Below are 11,847 nucleotides of genomic sequence, written 5' to 3' on the forward strand. Positions count from 1 at the left end.
AAAAAAAAAAAAAAAAAAAAAAAAAAAAAAAAAAAAAGAGAGAGAGAGAAAGATGTCCTCATCTGCAACCATTCTGTTTATCAATAGCGTCCTGAAAGAGAGCAAAAAATAAAAGTCAAAATGACAATTATAGTTTGACTTGCCTAGTATTCGTCAAACTATGAACAATCTCCATATATGCTGATTTTCTAAAATAAACCATTGATTACGAATGGTTCTTAATGCCACAAAGTAAAAGTGTACATACGTGGACTGTAGGAACGAGATCTTGATCGTGATCTGTATCGACTATAGTAAGGAGAAGGTGATCTTCTTCTGTAGGAAATAAAAGATTACTTTGCATACCACATAATCACTGAGGCAGATGAAAATAACCATTACATTCTCTGTGTGCCAATTAATACTAGAACAGCAAGCATATGACACAACAAAATATTGGCAAATACAGATTACTGACCTCTGTTCTCAATCTTGAGAAAATAATTTCCCCCTTCAAGAAACCATCATATAAAATCTATTTTTTTTTTCAACGTTTTTTATTTATTTTTGGGACAGAGAGAGACAGAGCATGAACGGGGGAGGGGCAGAGAGAGAGGGAGACACAGAATCGGAAACAGGCTCCAGGCTCCAAGCCATCAGCCCAGAGCCTGACGCGGGGCTCGAACTCACAGACCACGAGATCGTGACCTGGCTGAAGTCGGACGCTTAACCGACTGCGCCACCCAGGCGCCCCTAAAATCTATTTTTTTAAAGTTACTTAATTTTGAGAGAAAAAAAGCACAAGTGGGGGAGGGGCAGTGACAGAGGGGGAGAGAATCCCAAGCAGGCTCTGCAAAAGTGCAGAGCCTGAATTTATAAACTGAGATCGTGACCTGAGCTGAAGTCAGTTGCTTAACCAACTGAGCCACCTAGGCATGTCCCTGTAAAATCTATTTTAAATATTTTATTAATGTATATGAAACAAAAATTAAAAGTACTAAATACTATTATAATCTAATTTAGAATGAAAATTACAAATTAAAACATTACCTGTACCGGTAATCATAGTCTTCATATCTGTCATACCCACGATCATATCCTCTATCATAGTAAGAATCCCGACGCCTGCCACCTCCTCCACCTCCACCACCACCTCCGCCACCACCACCGCCACTACTACAGAAAAATATAAAAATTTTACATCAATGTGATTTTCCAGTATCATTTAATACCAACTGGTGCTTAAATAAAACGGAGGAAGGAGGGAAGACAATGTAGAAAGAAAGATTATCCCTTTTCGCGTCGGTTACCTCCACATCTCACTTTGCTGACTCCCATGGTATTATTCTGCTTTGGCTTCCTATTCATTACATAAATAACCAGGAATGATTTCCCAAAACTCTCCAAATTATAAACTGCTCTTTTATACTACTCAAACCAGCAGGACCTTTTCTTTTCAACAAGGTGAAATGAAGCACTGTGCTAGGAAACAGTACCAAAATACTTAAGATGTGAGTCCTTAAGACTAATTCAGATGCAATTAATAAACATCATGAATTAAAAAAGGTTAACCAACCCGGAACAGCAAAAAGAATTAACTACCTTACACTGAGGTGCATCACTACAACAATTTTGAGATCTGGTTTATAAGACTTTGGCAGTGAATTTAAACTCTAAGCACTTTCTCCTGTACTTTTCCCAACTCCTAATCATAGGTACATTATTTTCACTTTAGTTTTCTGTAGGCTCTCCTTGCCAAACCCTACATTTTCCTCAGCAAGGCTTCAAAATAACTGAAAGTAATTCCTTCTTTCATTCTTAGCAATACTGTCTTTGGTTGTATTATATTAAAAAAAAAACATATATAAAAGCCTCTTTATTTTCTGCAATGTGAAAACTGACTTAAAAAAAAAATATGTATCACTATCCAATAACCCTTCCCTATTCACAAGGCTTCCAAAGTCATGTAAGAATAGAAAGAGAATGCTTAAAAGCATACACTATTTTTCTCATCTTTAATAATTTTTTTATTTGTATTAGCATCAAGCAAAGAGTCAGGAACAACTGTGATGGCTTTAATTTGTCCCCCTCCTCAAACAGATATTAGAATATGTACAAATTAAGCTTTCCATTCTAATTATAGGAAAAAATCATTTTATCTGCTAATTAATAAAAAAATTTGCATGCATTTCTGGTGAATTTCTGGCTCTTACAGTTTAGCTTAGAAAACATGTTATCTTACTGAGTTGGTCTGCCCATGTAGATGCCAGGTGTAGGTGTGTGCGCTCTCTTGGTAATAGAATAATCCACACGAATTCTTCGACCATCCAGCTCCATTCCATTTGCTCTTTCCATTGCCTTTAACAGAGAACAGGCACAGAAAGTCATGCATATTTTACTAAGAAGAAACTACTAAAACTGCCAACAAATTTAACACATTTTCCATTTGAAGTTAAAAAAAATTAAAATTCTCTAAACACTTCTTTCCTAAACAATAAGGACCAGGATTTTATATTATTAATCCTTGCTCTATGCATGTCAATAGTATTGAGTTTTCTAATGTATACACAGACACTTAAGCATCCCTCTGCTGAAACACTGGGGGCAGCTACAGAGAAAAAAACCACACAAGTTGGGAAGCCTGCATAACTCTCGAGGCTGCAGTTACTAGTTTCAGTCTAGGCAACTCAAAGCAGAAACTGCCATTCAGCTCACCTAAAACTATTTCTTAGGTAACACACCGCCACCTAGTGAACTCCAAATATAAAAGAACTTTTAAACCGGCCAACAAATGCTCCTGTCTTTATACCTGTGCTCACATTCCCTAACATTCTGCCCTTTGGCACGAATACCAATAAATGTGACAATAATTCAAGTACATTACAAAGTTCTTTGGAACCAATTTCATTTTATCTTATAAAGGAAATAAACCAGGCGGAGTGGTTGTGGGAAGAATCAAGAGCTAGGACAAATAAGTTTCATATTAAAAAAAATCTTAATTGTGGTATTGTTTTATACTTCACAACCTTCACTTCAGGTCAGATATCCTAGTATTTTTATTAAAAAAAAAAATGTTTACTAATTTTTTTTTTTTTTGAGAGAGACAGAGCACACACAAGAGGCAGAGAGGAGAGAGAATCCCAAGCAAGCTCCATGCTCAGTACGGAGCCCCCGAGACACTGGGATGAACCAGGAGATCACCAACTGAGCAGATTATCAAAGAGCAGGCTGCTTAACCAAGTGAGCCACTCAGGCACCTCCTCCAGCTACTTTTTAAGCTTATAACTTTATCCCTTGAGACCAGAAATAAATCACAAATATGTAACCAAAAAAGGTAATATTTGACAGATTAAAACATTTAGAGAATGCTAATTAGAACGTCTATTACATAAATGATTTACAACCTGGAGGATTATTTTGTTAGAATTATCTGGGGTTTTTCAACCTTTGCACTTTGGGACTGCTAATTCTATGTTGTGGGTGGCTAGCTTGTGCACTATAATTGTAAGATGTTTAGTATCATTTTTGGCCTCTATCCACTAGATGCCACTAGCATCTATTATTTTTGAAAAATATGCGAACTTTTATGACTGTTTATGTCGCAATCAAATACTGTTGATACATAGAGCAACAACCCATATCCAACTACTATCACATGTAAAATAGTAATTGGATAACTACTATAGGTAAAATAGTACCAACGTGAGGCTCAAACTCACGACCCTGAGATCAAGAGTCACATGCTCTACCAACTGAACTAGCCAGGTACCTGACATTTATTAAGGTTCGATAAGAACAAAAAAAGTTTTGATAAAAACTCAACAATGGGCTTCAAATTCCTTAAAATGGAATTTTCTAACCCGATAGCTATGAACTCTAGTATAGAGAAAGTAAGCCTACTGCTCCCTTTATATTCCACTATCAAATACATTAGAATAGCACAACTTCCGGGGTGCCTGGGTGACTAAGCTGGTTAAGCATCCGACCATTGGTTTCGGCTCAGGTCATGATCTCGTGGTTTTGTGAATTCAAGCCCAACATCAGACTCTGTACTGGCAGCGCAAAGCCTGCTTGGGATTCTCTCTCTCCCTGTCCCCAACTTACACTGTGTCTGTCTCTCTCAAAATAAATTTAAAAAATAATTAAAAAAGCAATTTCTTAAAAAAAAAAATAGCACAATTTCAAATCATTGATATTGATTATGATCACTATTAGGAAAATGAAGAATGGCAATAAAAACAAGAAATGAAAAAAGAGGGGCGCCTGGGTGGCGCAGTCGGTTAAGCGTCCGACTTCAGCCAGGTCACGAACTCGCGGTCCGTGAGTTCGAGCCCCGCGTCGGGCTCTGGGCTGATGGCTCGGGGCCTGGAGCCTGGAGCCTGTTTCTGATTCTGTGTCTCCCTCTCTCTCTGCCCCTCCCCCATTCATGCTCTGTCTCTCTCTGTCCCAAAAATCAATAAAAAACGTTGAAAAAAAGAAAAAAAAAATTAAAAAAAAAAAAAAAAAGAAATGAAAAAAGACCAGTTTTTTCTAGGTATATTTTAATTATAGAAAAATAGATGAATATGAATGGAAACACACTCTATACATGGGGAGCTCATGTGACACAAAATTAAACAGATTAACCTAAATATTATATAGTTTCTCTTTAACTTTTAAAAAAAGATTTTATTTTTAAGTAATCTCTACACCCAGCATGGGGCTTGAATTCACAACCCCCAGATCAAGAGTTGCACGCTCCACCAACTGAGCTTGCCAGACAACTGAAAATACCATAGAATTTTTAGAAAGTTAGTTTAATCACCTTCTTGGGAGTATGAATAAGACTTAGTCAAAGAAGAATATTCATATGCTTTATTTTTTCTATTAACTCAAACACATACATCTCACTTTCCAAACTGTAACACTGAGAGGAAGAGTTTGAATAGACTCAGGTCAGGGAATGAAAGAGAACATGTTATGGAACTGGGAGACTATCAGTCAACTTTTAACAATAACCTGACATTATAATTATGTACCTCAAAAATGTCAAATTGACAGATAATTATAAAATTACCTCCTTTGAGTCATCTATTCTTTCAAAATAAACAAAAGCAAATCCTCGTGATCGTCCAGTTCGCTGATCATAAACCACATTGACACCACTCAATGGTCCGTATCGAGAAAATACTTCACGAAGATCTCTCTCTGTTGTGTACAAACTGAGGCCAAACACTCCAAGGCAAGTGTTGGGATCTGGATTTGCCTGTTGAATATTTAAGATGTGATTTAATTTCAAGCTCCAAACTGAAGTAAAAATTAAGCCACACAGAAATACTTTGAACACCTCATCTAATACACAAAGACTATACACTACTTCAAGTTACTTGGAAAGAAGAATTTAAGAGGAAAAAACCCAGATGAGTAATATTTTACAGTTTACATACAGTACACTCACCCCTTCTTTGGAGTATACATCCAGTTGTATCCTAAATAAAAACATCCCTACTTTCTATTTCTAGTCCTGCAATTTTCAGAATGTATCCAAAGAATCCATCCTAGTTTAAATTTAAAGCCTTATTCGTGGCTTATTCAAATGTTATATACCTTACAGATTTGTACTTAATATGACTTCATCTTTAAGTGCTTTCCTCCATTTTCATTAAGGATATTCTTTCAATTTTCCCACAATCCTAACTTGAAAAATGTACTTACACATTTCAAAGCATCATTAAATAACAGCAGATTCCGTTACAGTTAAATGATTCAGTATCACATAGAGGGAAAACACCGCACCAAAGTTAAGCACAGGAAGTTTAAGGCAAGCAGCCTGGTTGAAACCTGGACTCTGCCAGTTAGCCAAAATCCAAACATCAATGTCACATATCCAAGGCTCAACTTGCTTATCTATTACATGCATTGAAAACCTCTGCACAGTGCTGAATGCGTGTTAGCTATTATTATTACTACATGTATTTCCCTGCCAGCTTCCCTCAGCCTCCACCAAAAGTTTTTAATCTCAATATTTTCAGCTCAGTTTTTCATTTTAATTCGTAGAACATATATTTCCTTCACAAATTTCAACTTTTCACTCAAAAGTCAAGAAAATAAAATATATAAAAAATATATTTTTTTAAATATTTAATTTATCTTGAGAGACAGAGAATCCCAAGCAGGCCCTGCAGTTGGGGCTGAAACCCATGAACCATAAGATCACATTTTGAGCTGAAAACAAGAGTTGGACATTTAACTGACTGAACCACCCAGGTACCCCAAGAAAATAAAATATATTTAAATGAATATAAATAATATTCATATGCTTAAGGATGTTTCTGGAATATCACTTTATTTATTTTTTATTTCCTAAGTAATCTCTACACACAATGAGGGGCTCGAACTCATAACCTGAAGATCAAGAGTCGCATGCTCCACCGACTAAACCAGCCAGGTGCCCCCTGGACCGTTTAAAATAACGGTCTAGGGGTGCCTGGGTGGCTCAGTTAGTTAAGTGTCCAACTTTGGCTCAGGTCATGATCTCACTGTTCGTGAGTTCAAGTCCTGCATCAGGCTCTGTGCTGACAGCTCAGAGCCTGAGCCTGCTTTGGATTCTGTGTCTCCCTCTCTCTCTGTCTTTCCTGCGCTCATACTATCTCTCTCAAAAAAATGAATGAATGTTAAAAAACAAAAACAAAAACCAAAAAAATCCAAAAAGACGGTCTAGTCTCATGAAAGCAAGATATTATGCTATAACTAAACACCTAAGACAAAATAAGTTTTCATTAATTTTTTAAAACTACATACCCTGCTGCCTGTATGTCTTCTCCGGTTAGACATTGGAGAGTGACTTCGGCTTCTACGACGCCGGTATTCAGGTGTATATGACCTACTTCGAGATCGTCTCCTATGAGAGTGAGAATGGGATCTGGATCGAGTGTAACGTCTATGAGAATGCCTCCTTGACCTCGACCTGTGAGAGAAATAAATTTAAGTGAAAATACTGAAGCAAATGGGTAATGCCAAGGATTTATACATGTACCCCAGCTCCTTTTTACTTTCTGAGGCAAGTATATTCTTCTTGTTCTCTTAATCATACAATCATCTTGTTCTCAGTCTATCCCTTCTACATTCACTCTTTTCACACTATACCTTACAAGCATGTTACACCTCTATCTTCTTTTAAAAGAAAAACACAAAACAAGCACTAAGGAAATCCTGCAATATTCTGAGACATGGATGAACCCTGAGGACATTATGCTAAGGCAAACAAGCCAGCCACCAAAAGACAAATACTGTGATTCCACTTATATAAGGTTCTTAGAGTAGTCAAAACCATATAGCTAGCAAGTAAAATGGTGGCTGCCAAGGGCTGGGAGAGGGGGAAAACAAGGGGCCACTGTTCAATGGGTATAGAGTTTGTTTTACAGGATGAAGAGTTCTGGGACAGATGGTAGTGATGGTTGCACAATGTGAATGTATTTAATACCACTACTCAATAGCACACTTAAACATGGTTAAGACTGTCAATTAAAAAAAAAAATTTTTTTTTTTAAATGTTTACTTATTTTTGAGAGACAGAATGTGAGTGAGGGAGGGGCAGGCAGAGAGAGAGAGAGGGGGAGAGAGAGGGAGGGGGAGAGAGAGGGAGGGGGAGGGGGAGGGAGGAAGGGACAGAGGGGGAGGGAGGAAGGGACAGAAGAAGAGGGAGAGGGAGACAGACAGACATAGAATCTGAAGCAGGCTCCAGGCTCCAAGTTGTTAGCACACAGCCCGATGCGGGGCTCAAACCCATGAACTGTGAGATCATGACCTGAGCCAAAGCTGGAAGCTCAACTGACTTGAGCCACCCAGGTGCCCCAAGACTGTAAATTTTGTTATGTGTATCTTACCATAACAAAGACCAATCACCAACTGTCATTATCACCACAGTAAAATCCTTTGATTCTTACCATCTTCTCAATATAGTTCTACATTCCCTTCACTGTTAAGTGTCATTTCCTTTCCAATCTTTCTTTAGCCCACTGCAATCCAGCATCTCCTAAATTAATCCAACAACCTAAATGCCCGTGTAACAGTCTTCATGTCTAACAGTCTTCATTTCTTCAAGTTTACTACAGCATCTCACTTGTCTTTCCCCTGCTGATTCCCTAGTTCTTCTCCTTTCTCTATTTCCAGCCACTCTGCTATTTATTTACTATTCACATGATCCATCTTTGATAAACACACAGACCAGGAGCGAGCGATCACAGTCCTTTTTTTTTTTTTTTAACGTTTATTTATTTTTTGAGACAGAGAGAGACAGAGCATGAACGGGGGAGGGGCAGAGAGAGACGGAGACACAGAATCAGGAGCAGGCTCCAGGCTCTGAGCCATCAGCCCAGAGCCCGACACGGGGCTTGAACTCACGGACCGCGAGATCGTGACCTGAGCTGAAGTCGGACGCTTAACCAACTGAGCCATCCAGGCACCCCATGGAGCGATCACAGTCTTACAAAATAATTTGTTTAAGGCATTCAATAAATGTTATACATGCTAAGGGCCAGAGTGTCTAAAAAGAGAGCACATGCGTGAAGAGAATTAAACTAACAAGGGAAGATTATTCAAAACAAAGAAGGCTAACAATGAAGCTGGGAGACATATTTTACTAGGTAGACAGGGGAAAAGTATTCTAGGAACAGCAAAAGCAAAAGTTCCTTGGCAAGACCTGGAGATGTAGTTCCTAGCACATTTAAGATATAGAGATTTCCCATTTTCCTTAACACTAATTTACAGCCTCACTGTAAAAGATAAACAAACATTAATAAGAAATCCTGTCACTTAAAATATCAATTGTTGGGGCGCCTGGGTGGCTCAGTTGGCTTAGTGTCTGACTTCGGCTCAGGTCATGATCTCACAGTTCATGGGTTCGAGCCCCGCATCAGGCTCTGTGTTGACAGCTTAGAGCCTGGACCATGCTTTGGATTCTGTGTCTCCCTCTCTCTCTCTGCTCCTCCCCTATTCACACTCTCTCAAAAATAAATAAACATTAAAAAAAATGAAAAATGTTTATTTTTTGCGGGGCGGGAAGGGGCAGAGACAGCGAGGGTGACAGAGAATTCAAAGCAGGCTCTGTGCTGACAGCAGAGAGCCTGATGTATGGGTAGAACCAATGAACCTTGAGATATGACCTGAGCCTAAGTCAGACACTTAAGACAACTGAACCACCCAGGTGCCCTTCAACTGTTATTTTTAAACAGTAATGATAAATGACATAAATTAAAAACCCTTCAGGAGTGCCTAAGCTTTTCTCTGAATCAGATAGTGGTAAGTATTACGAAAAAAAATTAAGAGTAAGGCAATAAGGTGTGTATGTTCTTTAACGTTCTCAGGTGGCACACAGAGAATGAATTAAGTGATTGAATATCTGAGGGAAGAGAATTCTAGGCCGAGAACAACAAGTGTGAAGGTCCTAAAATGAAAACATGCTCATTTCCATTTGCACACCCAAATTCTACACAGTGCTATTCTGCACATGATTTAATTAGAGTGGTTAGTGAATCAAGTTGGATCGTGGATATGACAGAAAAGATAGCTGTGGACTCAAGAAAAGTATAGCCTTTTAATGGATTTTTTTTGTCTCATGCTCCCTTGCAAACAAACTCTACACAAAGAAATTATGTCTCCAATTAAGAAATTATAGGGGCGCCTGGGTGGCTCAGTTAATTAAGCATCACTATCTGACTCTCAGTTTTGGCTCAGGTCATGACCTCATGGTTTTGTGAGTTTGAGCCCCACATGCAGCCTGCACTGACAGTGCAGAGCCTACTTGGGATTCTCTCTCTGCCATTCCCCGACTCATGTTATCTCCATCTCTATCAAAATAAACAAACTTAAAAAAAAAAGAAAAAGAAAAAAAAATTACATCGACAAGAGTTCCAACCTGGACCTACTAAGTCACAATCTTCAGGTAAAGGATGTAGCTGGAATATGAATCTTGAAACAGCTTCTCAAATCATTGTGATAGCCAGTACAACATAGACACATCAACCTTCTCCGCTCTAAATTACATGCCAAGTATCCAATGGAGAAATTTACCTTTTGGTTGTACAAATACTGAAATAAAAAACCAATCCTCAGATGCCAAATGCATTTAAATCAATCAATACATATTGAATCTATATTAACAGCCAGCATCTGATAGGTTAACTGGGCTAAGAGATGACTCTGCCTTATCTAAATCTTTATCTAGAACACTCATTAAAAAAAAAATCTTTTATTTATTTATTTTGGGAGAGCGTACATGCATGAGAGTAGGGAAGGGGGTAGGGAGAGAGAGAATCCCAAGCAGGCTCCACACTCAGTGCAGAGCCCAATAGGAGCTAGATTCCAAGACCATGAGATCATGAGCTGAAACGAGATCAAGAGACTGACACTTAACTGAGCCACCCAGGCACCCCTAGAACATTCATTTCTAAACTCCACAGTTTGAGAAAAACTACTTCATGTTTTGGATGAAATTTCTTTGGTCTTTGGTCTAATCTTTATACAAAATGCAGCAAAAACAAGGAATTTAGTAAAAAACCACTTTGCTCTGAAAAATCCAAGGAAAGCATTTTAAGTACTATTTTAAGCACACTTACCTGGATTTTGATCTTGATCGAGAATGGGATTCAGAGTGTTTGGAAACCCTTGATGGACTACGAGATCCTGACCTGCTCTCCGATTTTACACGAGCAGGAGTTCCCGTTGGAGATTTTGACTGAGAGCGAGACTCCTAACAAAGAAGACAGTATTACAAATGGCACTGGTCACGTAGATGCCTAACACCTAACATTTAAAGTACCGTAATTATTTATATTGATTGCTCCTGAAAAACAAATGGTTAGGCAACACCCTCCAGAAAAAATTTCAGCTCATTAATAACCCATTGTTAATACTGCTAACTGTCCTCAATAATTCCCTACTTGAACCAGATCACCAATTCTCTATTAACTAAGTAATCATGCAAATTCATCTACAACTTGATCATACAGACACTGGAACATAAACCATACATTTACTTAACCTAGGACCCATTCATTCTTCCAGATTCTTTTAATTCTACTTCACTCTTGCTTTCTACTTCTCTTCATTCTTCATTGAGTTTTTCATTTTTCATACTTCGTGTATTCTTCCCCAATTCAAACAATTCAAAATAGCCTTAAAAAAAATATTCAAGTGCTTCTATCTGACCAATCTTCTGTTCAATTTTTTCCCCCATTCAATTTTAATTTTCTGATCTTTAATACTTTTCATTAGCCTTCTTTTATCTTGATTTATCTTCCACATTCTTGGAAAAAACTCTTCAATTTCTTCACGAACATTAACCTTAATGGAAAAAGAACATTTAGTATATTTAAGCACGTGGGGATTATAAAACTCTGCTGGAGTTCAGAATGTTATCTACCAAATGGAAAAGCCAGCAGGTAAAGTGCAAATAACTAGTTTATTAAAAAACAATTTTATAATCTTTAAAATTTTTCAAAAGTCTAGTTTCTAACAATTAAAGAAAATTTACTGAATTTCTCTAAATGTTTTTTACCATATTCTTCACCCTCCTCCCCTTTCATGTTTCATCCTATTTCCTAAAATGTGAACAATTTTAATATAAATAATTAATCCAAGCATAAATCTAACATTAACTGTAATCCCCCCCACGTATGTATTAAGTATTTACTAATTTATAACTTGAAGTCTTAGTTATCTTAAAATGAGCTTTCACTAAGCCATGCTAAGATACCAAGATACAGTTAAAGCAAAGCATTCTGGGCTGAAATTTGCACACATCTACCTAAACTCAATTATTAGAGAACACATGCTGATGTTCAAAGTAAAAAAAAAAAAAAAAAAAAAAAAAAAAAAAAAAAAATTAAA

General features: G+C 37.5%; 1 protein-coding gene and 1 long non-coding RNA gene across 2 annotated transcripts in view; both read right to left on the reverse strand.

Annotated features, from left to right (window-relative positions):
• Positions 1-6: 6 nt before the first annotated feature.
• Positions 7-11,847, reverse strand: part of LOC125918064 (transformer-2 protein homolog alpha) — a 22,067-nt gene continuing 10,226 nt past the window's right edge. The window contains exons 2-8 of the mRNA XM_049624116.1: positions 10,575-10,708; positions 6,760-6,925; positions 5,036-5,224; positions 2,222-2,337; positions 1,030-1,155; positions 248-315; positions 7-91 (exon numbers count right to left, since the gene is read on the reverse strand). Coding sequence (XP_049480073.1) covers positions 81-91; positions 248-315; positions 1,030-1,155; positions 2,222-2,337; positions 5,036-5,224; positions 6,760-6,925; positions 10,575-10,708 — 810 coding nt within the window. The 3' untranslated portion in view covers positions 7-80. The remainder of the gene's footprint in view (positions 92-247; positions 316-1,029; positions 1,156-2,221; positions 2,338-5,035; positions 5,225-6,759; positions 6,926-10,574; positions 10,709-11,847) is intronic.
• LOC125918066 (uncharacterized) overlaps positions 10,823-11,847 on the reverse strand; it is a 6,719-nt gene continuing 5,694 nt past the window's right edge. The window contains exon 2 of the long non-coding RNA XR_007456367.1: positions 10,823-11,301. This is a non-coding gene — a long non-coding RNA (uncharacterized LOC125918066). The remainder of the gene's footprint in view (positions 11,302-11,847) is intronic.

Source organism: Panthera uncia, unplaced genomic scaffold, assembly GCF_023721935.1.
Source record: "Panthera uncia isolate 11264 unplaced genomic scaffold, Puncia_PCG_1.0 HiC_scaffold_421, whole genome shotgun sequence".
NCBI lineage: Eukaryota > Metazoa > Chordata > Mammalia > Carnivora > Felidae > Panthera > Panthera uncia.